The 19,745-nt window shown below is 61.0% G+C and overlaps 3 protein-coding genes across 3 annotated transcripts; 2 read left to right on the top strand and 1 right to left on the bottom strand.

Moving 5' to 3' along the window:
* The first annotated feature begins 5 nt into the window (after positions 1-5).
* CHTF8 (chromosome transmission fidelity factor 8) lies at positions 6-5,363 on the top strand. Its single transcript, XM_075008744.1, has 4 exons — positions 6-121; positions 3,364-3,400; positions 4,821-4,938; positions 5,139-5,363. Exons 2-4 carry the CDS (start codon positions 3,378-3,380, stop codon positions 5,361-5,363), a joined length of 366 nt encoding a protein of 121 aa, XP_074864845.1. The 5' UTR covers positions 6-121; positions 3,364-3,377.
* DERPC (DERPC proline and glycine rich nuclear protein) lies at positions 5,360-8,076 on the top strand. Its single transcript, XM_075008740.1, has one exon. It carries the CDS (start codon positions 5,360-5,362, stop codon positions 7,622-7,624), a length of 2,265 nt encoding a protein of 754 aa, XP_074864841.1. The 3' UTR covers positions 7,625-8,076.
* Positions 8,077-11,596: 3,520 nt separating this feature from the next.
* On the bottom strand, positions 11,597-18,728 carry HAS3 (hyaluronan synthase 3). The gene is made up of 4 exons (XM_075008815.1): positions 18,688-18,728; positions 15,264-15,884; positions 13,163-13,264; positions 11,597-12,520 (listed from the first exon to the last, which is right to left on the bottom strand). Exons 2-4 carry the CDS (start codon positions 15,882-15,884, stop codon positions 11,597-11,599), a joined length of 1,647 nt encoding a protein of 548 aa, XP_074864916.1. The 5' UTR covers positions 18,688-18,728.
* Positions 18,729-19,745: the final 1,017 nt, after the last annotated feature.

The following is a 19,745-nucleotide window of genomic DNA, read 5'->3' as shown; positions in this document are numbered from 1 at the left end:
GGGGGGAAGGGTCCGGCCCGGCGGAAGTGCGCAGCGGCGGGAGGTTCGGTTGTTGCTGGGAGACCGGGCAGCCCCGCTCCCTCGCCAGGGCCTGCGGCGTCGGCGGCGGGATCCCCTGCAGGTCGGCCCCGGGGCCCTGGCGGGGAGCGGGATGATGAGGGAGACGATACTGGCGAGGCTGGGGGAGGGGCCAGTGAAGGGAAGGTTGGGGAGGGGGGACAGGGAGGGCCTCCGGGGAAGGGGGGGGCGGGGGAGGGGCTGGTGACAGATGGGGAGGGAGGGGGTGGAGGAAGGTTGGGGGAGGAGCTGGTGATGGGTGGGGAGGGAGGAGCTGAGAGGTGGGGGGAAGGTTGGGGGAGGAGCTGGTGATGGGTGGGGAGGGAGGAGCTGAGAGGGTGGAGGAAGGTTGGGGGAGGAGCTGGTGATGGGTGGGGAGGGAGGAGCTGAGAGGGTGGAGGAAGGTTGGGGGAGGAGCTGGTGATGGGTGGGGAGGGAGGGGCTGAGAGGGTGGGAGGAAGCTTGGGGAGGAGCTGAGAGGGTGGGGGGAAGGTTGGGGGAGGAGCTGGTGATGGGTGGGGAGGGAGGGGCTGAGAGGGTGGGAGGAAGGTTGGGGAGGAGCTGAGAGGGTGGGGGGAAGGTTGGGGAGGAGCTGGTGATGGGTGGGGAGGGAGGAGCTGAGAGGGTGGGGGGGAAGGTTGGGGGAGGAGCTGGTGATGGGTGGGGAGGGAGGAGCTGAGAGGTGGAGGGAAGGTTGGGGGAGGAGCTGGTGATGGGTGGGGAGGGAGGAGCTGAGAGGTGGGGGGAAGGTTGGGGGAGGAGCTGGTGATGGGTGGGGAGGGAGGAGCTGAGAGGGTGCGGGGAAGGTTGGGGAGGAGCTGGTGATGGGTGGGGAGGGAGGGGCTGAGAGGGTGGGAGGAAGGTTGGGGAGGAGCTGAGAGGGTGGGGGGAAGGTTGGGGGAGGAGCTGGTGATGGGTGGGGAGGGAGGAGCTGAGAGGGTGGGGGGAAGGTTGGGGGAGGAGCTGGTGATGGGTGGGGGGGAGGGGCTCCAGGGAGGTGGGGGGGGTCAGATATGTGCCAGCCATCTGCTCCCCTGGCTCTCAGGTCATTGTGCCGAGGTGGGGATGATTTTCCTTGCTTCCGGAGGGCTCCTTCTGTCTCCTTTGGGGGGCACAACTTTGAGCTGAACCCAAAGCGAGTTTCAGGGAGGTCAGAGAATTATTTTAGGGGGGGTTCACAGTATTGCTACCCTGACTCGTGAAGGGCATTTAGAGCTGTCTGCTTAGGGAACTGTGACGGTTGGTCAGGTGCCCAGCTCAGAAGGCAGTGCCACCAGTAGCAGCGCAGAAGGGTGGGCAGCAGTGCCACAATCCCACCTATAATTACCTTCCGACCCCTCAACTTCTTTTTGGGTCAGGTCCACTACAGTTTCAACACCAAGACATTGCAGATTAAAGAGCTGAAATTCACTAAATTGTAAAATTGACCAAAATGGACCATGAAGTTGGTAGGACTCTATCCATCATCCATTGGTACCGTAAAAGAACATGATCTGAGTTTGACAGTAGGAGGCATTAAAATGCCAATATTTAAAATGGCTTTAGAGGTGACTCTGATAATTACAGACTGGTAAGTCTAATGTTGGTGCCGGGCACATGAGTTGAAACAATAGTAAATAATAAAATTGTCAGACAAGTAAAAGAACATAATTTGTTGGCCAGAAGCGAACATGGTTTCTGTAAAGGGAAATCGTGTCTTACTCATTTATTAGAATTCTTTGAAGGGGTTAACAAACCTGCAGACAGGGGAATACAGTAGCTATAGTATACTTAGATTTCCGGAAAGCCTTTGACAAAGTCCCTCACCATAGGCTCTTGTATAAATTAGGTTGTCGTGGGATAAGACGGGAGATCCTTTCATGGATTGAGAACTGGTTGAAAGACAGGAAACAAAGGGTAGGAATAAATGGTAAATTTTCTGAATGGAGAAGGCTAATGAGTGGTGGTCCGCAAGGGTCAGTCCTAGGACCAATCCTATTCAACTTATTCATAAATGATCTGGAGAAAGCGGTAAGTAGTGAGGTGGCAAATTTGTGGACAATATTAACCTGTTCAAAATAGTCAAGACAAAGGCAGACCATGAAGAACTTCAAAAAGATCTCACCAAACTGAGTGATTGGGCAGCAAAACAGCAAATGAAATTTAATGTGGATAAGTGTAAAGTAATGTACGTTGAAAAAAATAACCCCCAATATACATATAATATAACGGAGCTAATTAATTTAATCTAATCAGGAAAGAGATCTTGGGGTTATGGTGGATAGTTCTCTGAAAACACCCACGCAGTGTGCAGCAGCAGTCAAAAAGCAAATAGGATGTTAGGAATTATTAAAAAAGGGATAGAAAATAAGACAAAGAATATCTTACAGCCCCTGTATGAAACTATGGTGTGCCCACATCTGGAGCACTGTGTACAGATGTGATGTCCTCACCTCAAAAAAGAGATTTTGGCGTTAGAAAAGGTTCAGAAAAGGGCAACTCAAATCATTAGGGATTTGGAACAGGTCCCATATGAGGAGAGGTTAAAGAGACTGGGACTTTTCAGTTTAGAAAAGAGGAGACTGAGAGGAAATATGACAGAGGTGTATAAAATCATGAGGGGTGTGGAGAGGGTGAATAAAGAAAAGTTATTTACTTGTTCCCATAATGTCAGAACTAAAGGACACCAAATGAATTAATGGACAGCAGGTTTAAAACTAATAAAAGAAAGCTCTTTTTCACACAGAGGATAGTCAACCTGTGGAGCGCCTTGCCAGAGACTGTAAGAGAGTTCAAAGAAGAGCTAGTTAAATTCATGGAGGTTAAGTCCATAAAAGGCGATTAGCCAGAAGGTAGGAATGGTGGCTTTGGCCTCTGTTTGTCAGAGGCTGGAGATGGATGGCAGGAGACAAGTTGCTTGATCATTGTCTTTGGTCCACCCCCTCTGGGGCACCTGGCACTGGCCATTGTTGGCAGACGGGATGCTGGGCTGGATGCTGACCCAATAACAGCCATTCTTCTGTTCTTAATGCAAAATAATCACTGCTCAACTTTTCCCTCCCTCTTGAGAAGGAATGGGGAGCTCTACATTCTGACAGGCTGCTCAGGCCACAAGGGGAGCCTGGGCTTTGAAGGGTTTTTTGGGCTGTGCCATAAGAGGTTCAGACAGTGAGATTTTGACAGAGAGAAGAAAGTGTGGACTCTTCCCCAAATATAGCTGGTGGTCACTTCTCATTTAGTGAGGAACTAGTAGTGCAGAGGTTCAGCTCTGGGGCCTAGTGCCTCAGTGCCATTTGTTGATGAATCTGTGTCACCTTTGCTTTGCAGAGGAGAAGTGGAGCATGGTGCAGATTGTGATTTTCAGGTGAGTTTGGCACCTGTATTCGGGTGAGGAATGGAGAAGTTGTCAGTGTGGCTATGATTACGCTACGGGGTTATTTGGAAATAACAGACGATATCTTGAAATAACTGTTCGTGTCTAGACTACATACACGTGATTTAAAATAAAATCACAATGACAGGGGCATTATTTCAAAATTGGTACCCCTCACTGCAGGAGGAATAGCGCCTATTTCAAGATCACCATTTCAGAATAGGCTCTCTGAATACACAGAATAGCACTATAGGCGCCAATGGCACTATATCAAGTCCTGGACAAAGCACCCAGCTATATAGCATTTCAGGGTATTTTGAAATACATTTTCTGTGTGAGTTCTGTTATTTCAAAATAGGGATGCAGTGTAGCTTTCTGAGCTAGCTTGTGTCTCTGTGGGATGTGAACGCCTTTCTGTGAGGCCCTGGGTCAGTGTCTAAATCCACTTATTGAGCAGAAACCACAGAGCTAAAGGACCTGGTTTGCAGGCTTCCTACATATTTCTGTAGCGAGTAGGGCTCTCAAACTATTAAAAGTCAATCACAGCTCATCACAATCTTAAACAATAGTTGAGTATAATTTGTTTAAATATTGTGGTTGTTTTCAACTTTTTCAAATACATTGATTTAAATTACAACAGAATTCAAAGTGTGCAGTGCTCACTTTATCTTTACCACAAATATTTGCAATGTAAAAAACAAAAGGAATGGTATTTTTCAATTCCCACCTGCAAATCCTAGATAGGTACAATCTCTTTATCAAGAAAGTTGAATTTACAAATATAGAATTATGTACAACAAAAACCTGCATTCCAAAACAAAACAGCGTCAAACTTCAGAGCCTACAAGTCCATTCAGTCCTCCTTCAGGTTCAGCCAATCACTCAGACAAAAAAGTTTGTCTACATTCGCAGGAGGTAATGCTCCCTTTTTCTTGTTTATAAGGTCATCTGAAAGTGAGAAGAGAAGTAGGACTGTGTGGACTTGTAAGCTCTAGAGTTTTACTTTGTTTTGTTTTGGGTGCAGTTAAGTAAATCAAAAAGCCCGACATTTGTAAGTTACACTTCCTTGATAAAGAGCTTGCACTACTTGCGTGGGATGAATTAATATACTATTTTTTATCATTTTACAATGCAAATTTTTATAATAAAAATGTGGTGAGCACTGTACACTCTGTATTCTGTGTTGTAATTGAAATGGCTGTACTTAAATTTAGAAAAAATCCAACAATTCAATGAATTTCCATTGATATTCTATTTAACAGTGTGATTATAACTGCAGTTCATTTTTGTGTTACTCACATGGGTTAATTAAGATTAATCAACAGCCTTAGTAGCGAAGCCTCTGTCTGGACATCTGCTTCCTGGCCCTTTCACCCCTAGGACATTGTAACCCCCAGCCCTTTGCTTTCAGTAATGGGGCCGATCGCCTGGCAGAGTGGGTGCTGATGGAGCTGCAGGGAGAGATTGAGGCACGCCACAGCACTGGGCTGGCTGGAAACCTCCTGGGAGACCTGCATTACACCAGAGAGGTGAGGGAGCTTTCCTTACCTTCCTTACAGGCTTGGGAGAGCAGGTGTAGGGAATCCTCTGCCAAGTCATCTCCCACAGAGGCTGCACCTGGTTCTGTGTCTGTCCCCTTGTGGAAGGGGTAAGGAGGCTGTAGTGAAAGGAAGGAAGCCTGGCCCCTGCTGGGATCTCACCCTTTGCCTGTTATCTCTTCTCTCCTAAGGGGGTCCCTGTGCTCATCGTGGGCCATCACATTCTTTATGGGAAAGCAGTGCACCTGGAGAAGCCTTTCGCCGTCCTCACCAAACGTGGTGCCAGTGAGCACGGCTGTGACCACAGCTCCACGGGGGCAGCTGGCCATTACCTGGTGACAGCACTGATCAAGACCAAGCTCCTCTTCAAAACCCGCCCCAAGCCCATCATCACTAACGTGCCCAAGAAAGTATGAAAGAACCTCGGCCCCATACCAGAGAGCGTCCTGCCCCCTGGACACGAGCCCAGCCTCCGTCCCGAGGGCGAGGGGCTGGCTCCATAGGAGTGAACACAGCTCCCTTCCCAAGAGTGGCTGGGCCCATAGGGGTGAACTCAATGTCCTTCCCTAGAGCATCTGGACTCCTGGGCATAAGCCCAGCTTCCATCCCAAGTGGGGTTGGACTCCCAAACATGAGCCAGGCTCCTCTTCCAAGGTCTACTGGCCTCTTGGGTAGAGCTCCAGCTCCTGTGCCAGCTGGGGCCACATCCTTAGGCCAGAACTGTGGTGCTAGCATGAGCAGGACCAGAACACAAGACATAGCTCAGGTTCCCATCCCTAGGGAAGGTGGTCTCCTGGGTCCAAGACCAGACTTGTTCTCAGGAGGCATTAGACCCCAAGACACAGGTCAGGCTCCCTTCCCTAGGGCAGGTGGCCTCCTAGGCCCCAGCCCAGCTGCCATCCCTCTGGGCACTGGAGCCGTGGGCCCCAGCCCAGCTACCCTCCCCAAGGCAGGAGGCCTCCTGGGCGCCAGTCCAGCTCCAACCTCCAGTGGTGCTGGAGCCCTGGGTCCCAGCCCAGCTATCCTCCCCAGGGCAGGTGGCCTCCTAGGCCCCAGCCCAGCTGCCATCCCTCTGGGCACTGGAGCCCTGGGCCCCAGCCCAACTACCCTCCGAAGGGCAGGTGGCCTCCTAGGCCCCAGCCCAGCTGCCATCCCCCTGGGTACCGGAGCCCTGGGCCCCAGCCCAACTACCCTCCCAAGGGCAGGAGGCCTCCTGGGCCCCAGTCCAGCTCCAGCCTCAAGGGGCACTGGAGCCCTGGGCCCCAGCCCAGCTACCCTCCCCAGGGCAGGTGGTCTCCTGGGCCACAGCCCAGCTTCCATCCCCCTGGGTAACAGAGCCTTGGGCCCCAGGGCAGGTGGCCTCCTGGGCACTAGCCCAGCTTACACCACGAGGGGCACTGGAGCTGTGGGTCCAAGCCTAGCTACCCTTCCAAGAGGAGGTGTGCTTCTGGGCCCCAGTCCAGCTACCATCCCAGAGGTGACCAGAGCTCTAGTCCCCAGCCTGGCTCCTCTCACTAAAGCAGGGACTAGTCCAGCTCCTATTGCAATGGCCACCAGAGCCCTGGGCCCCAGACTGGCCCCTACACCAATGGCCACTGGAGCCCTGGGCCCCAGACCAGACCTCACACCAGTGGCCACCAGAGCCTTGGGCCCCAGGCTGGCCCCCACACCAATGGCCACCAGAGCCCTGGGCCCCAGACCAGACCTCACACTAGTGGCCACCAGAGCCTTGGGCCCCAGGCTGGCCCCCACACCAATGGCCACCGGAGGCTTAGGCCCCAGACCGGACCTCACACCAGTAGCCACCGGAGCCCTGGACCCCAGACTGGCCCCCACACCAATGGCCACCGGAGCCCTGGGCCCCAGACTGGCCCCCACACCAATGGCCACCGGAGCCCTGGGCCCCAGACCAGAACTCACACCAGTACCCACCGGAGCCCTGGGCCCCAGACTGGCCCCTGTCCTGAGGACAGGTGGCCTCCAAGGCTCTAGTTCAGCTCCCATCCGCATGGGCTCTGGAACCCTGGGCCCAAGCCCAGCTCCATTCCCAAAGCCAGGTGGTCTTCTGGAACCAAGCCAAGCTCCCATGCCAAGGGGGACTGGAAGCCTGGGTTTGAGCACAGCTCCCATGCCAAGGTCAGCGGGCCCCTTGGCCACCAGACCAGGTGACACCCTAGGTAGGAACCCATTCTCCTTCCCAAGGGAAGCAGGACTCTCAAGTGCAACTCCCGCTAGTATTGCAGGGGTTGGCTCACCCTTGGCAGTGAAACTGGCTTCCAGCCCAAGGGCTGGCGGCCTTCTAGGCATGAGCCCAGCTTCGCTGCCAAGAACACCTGGCTCCCTGCATACTGGTTCAGCTGGTTCCCTGGGCCTGAACACAGCTGCCAGCATCAGGGGACCTGCCATGCTGGACACTAGATCCCCTGGTCCCCAGGGTCAATCTCCCTTCCCTAAGGCAGCTGGTCCCCAGAGCATGAACCTGACTCCCTTCCCCAGGTTGGGTGAGCCCAAGAGCATGAACCCAGCCCCCTTCTCCAAAGCAGCTGGCCCACTGGGGCCAAGCCCAGCTGCAGTCCTGAGGGCAGCCGGCCCCATAGCTGTGAATCCAGCTGTCCTCTTGGCTAATGGGACATTGCCTTCCCCACTGAACAGCACAGCTGGGGTGCGGTGGTGCTGATTCTCTCCTGCCCCTTGCACCCTGGGGCTGTGAGAGCTGGTCAGGCGCAGACATGCTCTCATGACCTGCCTTGCCACCCAGCTGGGCCCTGGCCCTGCTGAGCTCTGGACTCCAAAGGTACCACGGGGAGGTCTGGAGGCCAGCAGCCCTTTGCCCTCCTTGATGGGATGGGGCACTGTGGTTTTGTGATACACTCCTCAGGGACTACAGGTCTGAGATGCAGCACTGCCCCCTTGCCTGTTCAGCAGGGAGCCCAGGAGCGCCCCGGGCTCCTGCCCAGCCATAGTGCTCAGAACTGCCACAGCGAGTCAGAAGGAGGCCCCTGGGTGTAAGGTCATCCACGCAGCCTTGGGCATCACCTTTCCTGCCCAGCCCAAGGACGACTGCCTTCCAGTTCTGGTTTTGTGTTTCTTCTCTCTCCCCCGTGAATAAAAGAGCGGCAGGCTAGTGGGGCTGCGCTGTGTCCTGTGTCAGTCCAGCACCTGGTGTGTGGGGAGGGACAGCAGGCCTGCCTCAGCCAGAAGGGACAGGGCCCCTCTGGCCCCTGAGCTCTCCCTTCCTGCAGCAGCCCCTTGGGAGCCTCTGCCTCCATGGGGAGCCCCCACCCCAGTGGGGGCCTGCAGGGCACGGAGAAGGGAAAAAAGCAGCCCTGTGTGGCAGTAGCATAGGCCAAAGGAGCCCTTGGGGGATACGCGAGTACCAAGCCCAGGCTGCTGCAAGAGCTTTAGCCACAGGTGGGAACTCAGTCTAGGCCCCCCCCCCCGCCCCAAATCAAGCTCCAGCCTTCTTATATGCAAATCACTTTATTGGGACCAATGCACTGAATATAAAAACAGACCCTTCCAAAAGGGCAAGAAATGCAGGTAAAAATAAATAGATTTACAAATCATGGTACCAATAGGTGTAAAGAGCAGAGAGCTACAAAAGTCTCCTAAAAACCTTATTAAATAACACACACCCCACCCCCCCGCACACAGTGGCCACATGGAGTAAGGTTTTTGCCTGTAAAGAGGGCCAAGGAGACAGCTGTGGCCCAGCCAGGAGCCAGGCCAGAACCACAGAGTGTAGGGACACAGCTGTGAGGCATAGGGCTCTCAGCCCCGAGAGGCGCACAGACCTGGGGGCTGCATCCAAAGCCAAGTCCCGGCTCAGATTTCCATATATGCCAGGAGAGGCCAGGTCCCACCTGAGGTGACAGCAGGGCTGTGGTGACCTGCCTGACAAGACTCCTGTTCCAGGAGCCCTTGGAGTACAAGCCATGGCCCTGCCAGCAGAAAGCACCGACCTCAGAGCAGCACTGACTGGACCCAGCCCATGAGCAAAGTAGCTCTGATTAGTCCAAGTCCAGCTGCAAAGCAAGCAGCTCTGGCAGAGGGCACCTCCCGTTTCCTGAGCTAACAGCCTCCAGCTGCGGGCTGATACGAGCCAGGCAGCATGGCCCAGCCCGCTGGCTGCCCAGGCCTCAACATGCACCTTGCCACTCACAGCCTGCTGTCATGGTGGTTAGGCCCTGCTGGGGCCTCAGGCTCTGTGCAGCCCAGCTCATGGGACACGGCTGTACAGCTTTGCACAGGCTGGATGTGGTGTCAGCAGCAGGGCTCTGCTCTGGCACAGCAGCTCTGAGCACGCTGGCCGCTGGCCCTTTGGTAGGTGGGGGCAGAGAGACACTGGCTTCACCAGCAATGCCGCCTCTCCGCAGCACCTGAGACTGGTGGATCTCCAACCCACAAGCCCTGCATCAGTAGCACCACAGGGATTTGAGCCAGTACACAAATATCTTCTCTGGAGCAGAATCCCTTGCCAGGGTCGGTGCCCCAGCCTTAGTGCCCAGCACTGCCTGGGGCACCAAACCTCTGCCCCTTGCCTTACTCAGCCGTGGCGCAAGCTGGCTGGGGGCCTCTGGGCTCGGTAGCAGAAGCTGGGGCCTGGAGGGTGAGTGCTGGCTGCAGCTCAGCAGGCCCTAAGCACATGGAAATAAAAAGGCCACCGGCGCCCTCCTGGGGGGGGTGGGGGGGCACGGCCCTGCCCTTCTTGGGCAGAGGAGCCAGAGCTGACTGCTGCTCTCCCCTGCTCAAACCTCAGCCCAGCAGCAGCACCCAGGGCTAGGACACAGGCCCTAGAGTGCCCTCTGGGGGCTCTCCACAGCCACGGGGCCCCTCCCCACTGCCCTCCTGCACCGGCTGAGGAGGTTCCCACCACTGGAGGGCCTACTCCCAGGCTGCCTCAGCGCCCTGGGTCTCACGGGGCTCCTCAGCCAGTACCACCAGGGCAAACTCTTGCCTCCCTCTGTAGGCCAGGCCCCTCCCCACTCTCTGCACTGCTGCATGGCTGGCACAGTCCTCACTGCAGCCTGCTCAGCAACAGTTGAGAACTGCCAGAGCTGGGGCTCTGACCATGGCCAGCAGAAGGGCCTAGCACAGGGCTGAGTGAGGCTCCCGGCAGATACTAACCTGAGCTAACCCCTGGGCGAGCATTTGCCTTCCTGTCCCCCCAAGCACACGGCTGGAAAAGGGACTTGCCCAAGTTTGCCTGTGTCAGTGGCAGAGCCCAGGCTAGGCCCAGCACACCTAGAGCTCTGGCAGGGCAGGGCTGAACAGCCACACCAAGGCCTGGCTCCCACCTTCATGCAAGGGGAAAGAGAGCCAGGCCCCCCACATGTGGCAGACAGGATATTGGGCCCCAGTGCCTCCAGCACAGCCAGGAGCCCTGCCTGGAGAAGCAGGACACGGCGGGAGCCCAGAGAGGCTCAGTAATAAGCACTTGTAAGCCATCTTTATGCTGTGGCCCCAGCCTTGGCCTAGCTTGGTTGCAGAGGTGCACCTACCTCATCCAGGGCCCAGAGCAGGAATGCTCAGCTGCCCCTCTTTGCACTGGTAATGCTGATGGGGGGCAGAGGCAGGCAGCCTGAGATAGGCCCCCCGATGATCCTGCTGCAGGCTTTGGAGACGCCCGCAGCACTTCACACCCCCTGGCTGGCGTGGCTGCTGGTGCTTGGGTCAGAGGGGGGTTGCCAAAGCTGAAGCCACACTACCTCAGCCTGGGAGGGGCAGAGAAGCCGGGAGCGGCCAGGCCGGCCCCTGCAAGACCCCAGGGCACAGCCGCACTCCAGGGAATGGAATGGAAGAGCTGCCTCGGGCTAGCGGAGTAGCAGGGTGCCACTCATGCCCAGGACTGGCTGAGAAGGGACACCTTGGAAGAGAGCCCTGGGGGCCACCCCCCCCGGTGGAGACCAGTTCTCAAGGCCCAGGGATGACAGGGCAGGACCTGGCTGAGGAAGCTGCTCCAGAGCAGCAGGGAGTGGTCCAGGCCGGGCCGTGCTCAGGTGGCCCCTGGGCTCCCCTCGCAGGGGAGGCTCCTTCGCCTCGCACCATGTCACACTGGAGACCTCCCCCGGGGAAGGAGGGCGGTGTCCTGAGCAAGGCAGGATAGTGGTAGGAGCTGCACCCAGCCCAGCACGGCCTCAGGAGAAAGCAGAGACCTCAACATTCAACCCCCAGGCACACCCATCGTCACTGGCAGTGCCGCCGGGGGTCCTGCTCCAGGGGCACCCCCAGGAGCTGGATTCTGGCCAAGTAGGAATTCATTGCAGCGAGCACTCCTGTCCCCCCATGGGCGGGGGCACACCCACGGCCTCCCTGGGGCCTTACTGCTCAGGCTGGAGGCTGCAGGCTGCGCTGCCTCTCCCAGCCCGCCCCAGCAGAGCTCAGCGCAGCTGCTACAGCCGGCTGTGCGCCCCGGCGGCTGGCAGACAAGAGTCTCCACAGGAGCCATGCCAAATCTTGGAGAGGGGATTCCTCACGCCAGCAGCAGGACGGACAGCAGACACGGGCGGTACGGCTCAGCCTCTCCTCACGTGGCATTCAGAATCCCTCACCCAGGACCACAGCCCTGGGACAGCAGTTTAAAAACAACTCCTCCCATCCCCCCCCGGCTGGCCCCCAGTCCTCCCCCTCCAGCCAGAGCCCCTGCCTGTCACACCTCGGCAAAAGCCAGGCTGCTCTGCTCCTGCTGCTTCCCACAGCGCCGCGCCACGAGGGCCATGTACAGCATGAGGAGCGCCATCCAGTAGCAGCCATACAGGACGGCGCCCGAGATGAGGAAGGCCACCTCCGTCTCACTGAAGAGGTCCTGGGAATACGCCGTGTAGGCCAGGCCTCCCAGCAGCACAGCCACCCACACGGAGACCGGGAGGAGGCCAATGAAGTTGACCACGATGGTTCTGCGGCCAGAGGTGCCCCAGCCCGACTTGTTGATGGTGGCGATGGCAAACATTTTGGCTGGCAGGAGGCTGGACATATACAGCAGGGAGTAAAGGGACATAAAGATCATCTCTGCGTTGCCCCGGAGGAAGCACGCGTAGGTGGCCTTGATGATACCCACCAGCTGCACGGTCAGGAGGAAGAGGAGGATGTTCCAGACACGGCCCCGGTAGAACAGCTGGATGACTGTGGCAATGAGGAAGAACGGGAAGAAGCCGGTCACCACAGACTCGTAGGTCATCCAGAGGTGGTGCTTGTGGAACCACAGGGCATTGTAGAGCCACTCCCGGAAATAGGACTTGCTCCAACGCGTCTGCTGGTTGAGCCAGCGGAGGTATTTGGTGGGTGTCTCGGTCAGGCACTTGGAGCGGGCGGTGTACTTAGTCCTGTACCCCAGGCTCAAGACACGGTTGGTGAGGTGCCGGTCATCCCCAAAGCTGCACCTGCTGCCGAGAAAGGTCTGATTGTACCAGTCCTCCAGGAAGTGCTGCAGGAGGGCATTGCGGTACATGCCCAGGGGGCCGCTGATGCACTGCACGCAGCCGAAGTAGGACTGGCAGGCCCGCTCCACGTTGAAAGCCATCCAGTACCGCACGCTGCTCAGGAAGGAGATCCACGAGTCGTACTTGTTCAGGATCTAGGAAGGCAACATGCATGTGGAGATGCCCTTAGAACCGGCCCTACCCAGCCCAGGCCAGGCCAAGCAAACCGCCTCCGCTCAGTGGCTCCATCCAGCAGGGTCTGGCCAGCTAACACGGCCAAGGAGCGCAGCAAGCCAGCGGGCAGCAGAGAGAGCCTTGCTCCCAGTGTGACGGCAGCAGCCAGCCGTTCCTGGGCATGCAGCCAGACCCGCTGGGCAGAGACGAGGCTCGTGGGACCACAAGCCTGCTGCCCGGTTGTTCAGGGAGGCGCCTCCCTGCCTTTTACTGCCCCAGGGTCGCCTCACGACTGCTCAAGCGCCTGGTGGGGGAGCTCAGCACCGCGAGCAGGTTGGCTCCCTGCCTGGCTCGGAGCCGTGGGGAAAGCTGCAGCCATGCCCGGAGTGGTCCTGGAGAGCTCTCTGTGCCATAAGACTTTGAAGAGAGCCTCCTGCCTTGGCACCCGCACCCTCCTGGCCCCGGCCCCGGCCCCAGGGCTGGCTGTCCACCCACACTTGGAACCCGGCACCCAACCCGAGGAGCCAAGCAACCCCACCCTGCCCCCAAGCATCCGCAGTCCCTGGGCTCGGCTGGCTCTGGGATATCAGGGCACCCATGGGCTGCAGCCCTGGGCTCTGTACCTGAACGTCTCCACCAACTGCGCCCACCTGCGGATCCTCCTCTAAAAGGCGCAGCATCTCCACTGTGCAGGCCGGGTCCAGGACTGTGTCCGAGTCACACACCTACCGGGCAGGGAGCAAATGTCACAGCCTGCTCGGCCCCAGCGCCTGCTCCCTGCTGCCCACACACGCCAGGGAGCCAGGCCTCCCGCCTCGCGTCCAGCAGAGCCTGACTCACCTAGAACTAGCCTAGGCAGAGCAAGCCCTGGAGGAGAGACCCAGCTGCCACGGACATGCAGGAGCCTACAGGGGCTGCTCCAGGAGCCCGTTTGGAGATGCTGCCTAGGGCACAGCCACGTGGCACCTGCCAAACAGCAGGCAGACAGGAGCTGCAGCAGGGGCACAGCAGGGTGCTCCCGAGGCTTCCGGCTCTGCTCACACCAGGCAATGGGGTCCCTAGCTTGGAGCCTCAGGCAGGGGCTGGGGGGAGGAGACAAACCTCTGTGCTGTGTGGCTGGCAGGGGGAGGAGGCTGCTGCCAGGGTGCACTAAGGGGCAGAGGCGAGGGGTCCCACCGCAGTCACAGGCGTGAGGAGAGGATGGCCAGTTGGTTCCACTCCTGGGAACGGACATGGCAGTGCCAGAGGGAGGGGGACCTGGCACGCTCCAGGCCTCAGGCATTTGGGACAGGTTGAGCCTCTCGCAGACCCTGAAGAGCCACTGGCCGCGGCTGGGGATCCGGGAAGCGCACGGTGCCTGCCGGGGAGCAGAGCAGCCCTCCCTGTGGCAGCACACGGGTGTGCCATGCATCTTGCCAAGGGAGACACAGCGACAGCCTCTCCCCTCGCAGGGCAGGCAGCCCCCCGGCCACGTCGCTAACGTGCGGCGCCCCAGCACCTGCCAAGCCCCAAACGCCTCCTGGGCATGGCGCCATTTCCCCACGCCCAGCAGCTGCCAGCCCCCTCCTGGCTCCTCAGCAGGGCCCCAACTCAGCTGGGGCGGGGGGGAGGGGCAGAGAGGTCCCAGTAGCCCCGGCCCTGCTGCTCCCACCACTGAACAAAGACCTGGAGCTGGGCATACAGCTCCCCCTCCCCTCCCCCAGCACGTTTCCCGGTGCAGGATCTGCTGAGCCCTGGCAATGCACTTTGGGGCTGGGAGTCAAACTGCCCGTCCCGGGCTGAGTCCTATTCCCTGGGAGAGAGGAGCTGTACCTGGCCTCTGGGGTGGGGGCATCTCACCCTCTCCCTCTCTCAGCCGCTCCCTGGCTGCAGCCTGGGGCTGGGACCCCACCCGGAGGCAGGAGGGGCTGGACATCTCAAAGCCCAACTGTGCAACCCAAGAGCTTCGGAACTGAGGGCCTCCCTATGGGCTCAGCCTTCGGAGCCAGGGTTACCCTGCAACTGGCTCCAGCTTTTTCACTCCCTCATCTGCCGGGGGAATTCAGTCCTCGCTGGGCGTGTGCGTGCGCTCCTGTGTGCTGAATGGAGACAGCGAGAGGCCAGGAACGTGCACCTTCCTCTGGGCACTAACCATGGAAGCAGGAGCCGCCCCAGGCCCCCTGCACACAGCAGAGCCAGCAGAGCCGGAGGCCGAAACAGCCGTAAGCAAGACAGGACAGAGCTGCTGGGAGCTGGACTGCAGGAAGGGAAGGTACAGGACCAAGGACAGTGACTGTGCTACTGCTGCATAGCCCCAGGCCTTAGCAGTGCATCCGCCAGGCTGCTCACATACACAGGCACAGCTGGCTGCTGCCAGCGCATCTCTGCTCCTCCAGCATCACCACAAATCCCTTCCCGTCGGAGGGCTGGGCTTGCTATGGAGAAGCGGGATATGGAGCTGGGCCCAGCCCTTGCCACGGGCTCAGTCCCTGACCACAAGTCAGCTGAGAATGCAGCATCTCAGCCCGCCCACCCTTGCTCTGGCTTTCTGGTCTGCCTGACGCAGCCGATGCCACTGGGCCATTGCAACGGCCCCTCCGGGCCGGGCCAGTTGCACAGACGGCTGCGCAGCTCACGCCAGTCCCCCCTTCACTCTGTGCGTCAGACGCACCCCGGACGGGGAGCCCAGCAGCACAGTACACACAGCAGGAGGGGGCACCTCTCCTGGGCTGCCATTCCACCCACCTGTACGTAGTCCACCGAGTCCCCGAGCGCCCGGAAGGCCGTGTACATCACCTCGCGCTTCCCCCCCCACTTCTGCATGATGCAGGAGTAGGTGCTGCTCCGCACCAGCTGCTGGACATGACCCATGCCCTCCTGGAGGCTGCTGTCCGTCTCTCCCTCACCCCTCGCGTGGAAGTTGCTCTTCCAAACGTAGCAGCCCGTGTGCTCAGAGCCCAGGATCTCCATGAAGATCTCCAGCATGTAGGTGTCATCTGGGCCATTACCGTCCACCACCATCACCACCTGGAGGTCGGGGAAGGAGAGGCGCTTCACCGAGCGCAGGCACTGCTTCAGGTAGTCGGGGTCCTCCTGATAGGCAGCAATGCAGAGTGCCACCGAGCGGTGCATCTTGAGGGGCTGGCCCACGCACCGCATGCGCCGGTGCTCCAGGAAGGCAAAGAGGCTCTGAGTGCAGAGGTGCAGGCCCAGGATGGCCCCGTAGAGGCCGAAGGAGAGGTAGTGCTGCTCGGTGTGGATGAAGGGGTAGCCGGTGATGTAGGCTGCCAGGATGCCACCCAGCACCAGCAAGGCGAAGAGGCTGGTACCGAAAACACGCAGGGCTGTGGCGAACCTCCCTGGCATCTGTCCAAAGAGAAGGGAGCAGAGGAGGTGTTAGGGGCGCAGGGCAGGCTCAGGCCAGCAATAGGGCTGTCTAGGGAGCCAAGCAACTTCTCCTCCAGTCACCCAGCTGGCAAATCGGGACCCACGGCTCGCGGGAGTCATCAGGCAGGACCAGGGAGGGAGCTAGAGCAGGGAGACAGGGCCAGGATGAAGTAGCCCTGGGCCAGCCCGAGTGCACACTGGACTTTGGTCCCCTGCGGGCCAATGGGGGCTGCTGGCTCAGCCTCCCCCGCCCTCCTCTGCCCAGGTGACAGGGTGGGGCCTGCCGGCGGCCTGGTGCCTCATTTCCCTGGGAGCCCTTTGCAGCACCCGCTGCGCCCTGGGAAGTGCCACGCGCCCAGAGCTGCGTGGGTCACACCCTCCAGACACCTGCTTCCTTTCCCCGGCAGCGGCGGCTCTGGCAGGCACCTGCCAGAAGTGCTGCAGTCTTGTGGGGAGACCAGCAGAGGCCTCCTCAGCCACAAGGCTGCTGACCATAACTCAGGCCTGGGATAGGGAGGTCGCCAGGTCTCCATCAGGGACCCAGGGAGCCCTGCCCCCCATAGTGACAGGGGTGGGGGGTTGACACGCAGGCTCTCAGGCCCCCAGCCCCCTCCCACCTGGAGGGTGTGTTCCCTCTGCTCCTTCCTGAGCACTCGGACTGGAATAAATCCCAAAGCTTTGTGGCCAAGCGGGGCAGGGTGAGGACTGTGCTCCCCTGGTCGCCTACGTTACGGAGCGCAGGGAGGGCCATTGCCCCAGTGTGAGAAGTCATCACGCCGGAACGTCCATCACCCCATGCACAGATCTGGGGCCCAGGGAAACCGAGGAACCCACCTCAGGTTGCTGCAGGGCGTCAGGAAAACAGAACTGAGCCAGGGGGGATAAAGCTGCCACGCCTCACACTTGGCCCCAGCTTAGCACTAGGCCAGCACCATTGAGGGTCATGGAGCCATATCCTGTGGCCCCATTGACAGGGCTCAGGCCAGCTCGCCTTTGGCTTTGTCCACATACTGCCAGCCAGTGCAGAAGGGCAAGGAAGGGCAGCTGCCACAGACACAGGAACGCTCCCCTTTGGGACCCCGAGTGCCAGGAAACCAGAGCCCCCCAGCTCTGGATACAGAAACCAGTGCTACCCAGGCAGCCATGCTGCACCGTGGGAAGAGCTGGAGGCTGCGCCAGCCTGCAGGCTACCAGGCCCATACACGGGTGTACAAGTGGGGAAGCCGAGGCATTCCAACAGCCAGGCAGGCAATGGCACCTGGAGCCTTTCCAGCTGATACCCAGGCTCTCCCCAGAGCCTGCCCCACCGAAGTGCCAAGCCTGGCCGGAGCAGAGCTCCTGGGGTTTGCTGAAGGCATGAAAAGTGCCTTCACCTGTCCCCCAGCAGCAGTCACCTGCACCAATGGCACTTGCAGGCCAGCCGGATGCTCACTGCTCCCAGAGGCCCAGGGCGTGTGCAGGGGCAGGAGGATAAATCCAGAGTCCTAGTTTGCTTGGCAAACCCACTCCTGGGAGGAGCCTCTGCTCCTGGGAAGGGCCCAGGCGGCACCTGGCCTCCCTGGGCTCACAGGAGAGGAATGACTAACCCTCCCGGCCCACTCCAAACCGGTCTCCCCATGCCCGGCTCTGCACGTGGCTCCGGCTGCCCCTGCTGGGGCTGCCTTGTGCCCATCATCGCAGCATCTGCCCCGCTGAGACCACCAGCTGGAAGGGGCACCTCTGCTCTCCCGCAAGAGCCACCTCACAGCTATCCCACAGCCCCAGCCAGGCCAACCCCGTAGGCCTCTTGCTGCCCCACACACCTGGTGCCAGAAGGCAGGGGCTAACCTGCTGGGCTGAGCAGGCAGGTCCCAGCCGCACCCCTCCGCCAGCCAGGCCAGGCCAGGCCAGGCCCTAAGCCATCTGGCCCCCAGAGCCCCCCACGCCGGCTCTGGCGCACACGACCTCCTGTGGGCAACAGGCTCAGTTCCAGATTCCTGCCCCAGTCACACCAGGCTCCCTGCAGCCACGGGAACCGCCTTGTTCCAAGGCTGCCTTGGGCGGGCCCCAGACCTTCCCCACCCTGCCCCACGGTCCCCACAGCCGGGGCAGGAGCTGGGGGTGCCCTTGGCTCCCCGGTTCTAGGAGCTGGGCCAGGGCTGGGCCCTGCAGCATTTTGGCTCCTGCTGGATTTCGAGGGGTGAGAAGCAGGGAACTCGCAGGCCGCCTGGCTCTGCTCCCCCACCCATGGCCCCCCGGGACAGCTGCCCCCAGGGCTGAAGGGCGCCGTACCCGAGACTGTCACCTCCAGGCGCATCTGCCCAGCGCGCTCCGGGGTAGGAGCAGCTAGAGGGCCAGGCCCTGCGCCCCTGGGCTGGGCTGGGCTGGGCTGGGCGGAGGGGGGCTCCCAGGTGGGAGGGCAGCGGGGCCTGGTGCAGACAATGCCGCTGGGGGGGCGCGGGGCCAGGCTTAGCGCCGCTCTCCTGCCTGAGAGCCCGGGGGGGTCTGGGGACCCGCACAAAGGCGAGCGGCGCCCGCCAGGCGGAGGGCGGCACCGAGGCTGCTGTGCCCTGCGAAAGGCCCCGGCTCCCAGCCTGCCGCCCCCGGGCCGGGCCGCTGCCCCTTGCAGCCGGGCAGACGCCGCGACGCGGGGCACCACGCGGCCCCGGCAGGGAGGTGGGCGGGGGCGGCCGGAGCCACGTGCGGAGCCGGCACCGGGGAGACCGAGCGCGGGGCCCGACGGCGCTTCCCACCCGCAGTGCGGCAGCCCCCGCCCCGCTCCGCTCCGCTCCGCTCCGCTCACCGTGCCGCCGGCTCCCCGGGCCGCCGCTCCCCGCAGCCTCCGCCGGCCTCCGCCTCCCGCCGCTCTGAGCCCGGCCCGCCCCCGCCGCCTTTAAAGGCGCTGCTGAGCCGGCACCTCCTGCAGCCCCCGGGGGCTCCGCCTGCCCGGCCGGGAGAGGCGCGGCCAGGCCGCCCGCCCGGGAGCCCCTCGGGCCCGGCTGCCGCGTGCGGGGGCAGCGCCCCCGCCACGTGCTCCCGGGGCCCCCTTCGGCCCTGGCACCGCTGGCGCCCTCCGGCCAGGCCAGGCCCGGCACCCGGCAGGTCCGGCCCCGCAGCAGCCCCCGGGCCGCGCTGCCCGTCAGTGCCACTGCCACTGCCACTACCACTGCCTCCGCGGCCCGGCCCAGGCAGGGGGCTTGGAGGCTGGGGGAGCTTCTGCCCCCCGTGCCCAGAGCCCGGCCACGGCCCCGGGCAGGGGGCTAAGCGGGAGGGCGAGCGGCGGGCAGGGCCCATTCCAGGGCGGGGGCTGCGCGCAGGGGGCGGGTGGGCTACGAGCGAGGAGGCCCGGGGGAGGGGGGGCGGGTGGCCTACCAGCGAGCAGGCCCCAGGGGAGGGGGGGCGGGGGGCCTACCAGCGAGGAGGCCCGGGGGAGGGGGGGCAGGTGGGCTACGAGCGAGGAGGCCCCGGGAGGAGGGGGGGGCAGGTGGGCTACCAGCGAGGAGGCCCGGGGGAGGGGGGGCAGGTGGGCTACCAGCGAGGAGGCCCGGGGGGGGCAGGTGGGCTACCAGCGAGCAGGCCCCAGGGGAGGGGGGGGCGGGTGGGCTACCAGCGAGGAGGCCCCAGGGGAGGGGAGGGGTCTACCCCTAGTGCTGGCTGAGACCCGGGCACCTGAGCTGCCCACCTGCTGCACACAGCCTGTAGGCCCTGGCCCCTGCCGGTGCTGGGAGCCGGGTTCTTGGCGTACAGCCCCTGGCTGCTGCAGGAGCCACAAAGTTGCCACCCCGCGGCTGGTGGCAGGGCTGTGGGAGCTGAGGAGCTGTGCAAACCCCGGCCTTGCAGCCTCCCCTGCTCCGGGGATAG

This window comes from Carettochelys insculpta, chromosome 14, assembly GCF_033958435.1.
Source record: "Carettochelys insculpta isolate YL-2023 chromosome 14, ASM3395843v1, whole genome shotgun sequence".
NCBI classification, from domain to species: Eukaryota; Metazoa; Chordata; order Testudines; family Carettochelyidae; genus Carettochelys; species Carettochelys insculpta.
The sequence above is the reverse complement of the archived record's forward strand: the minus strand, read 5'-3'. Positions and strand labels throughout refer to the sequence as shown.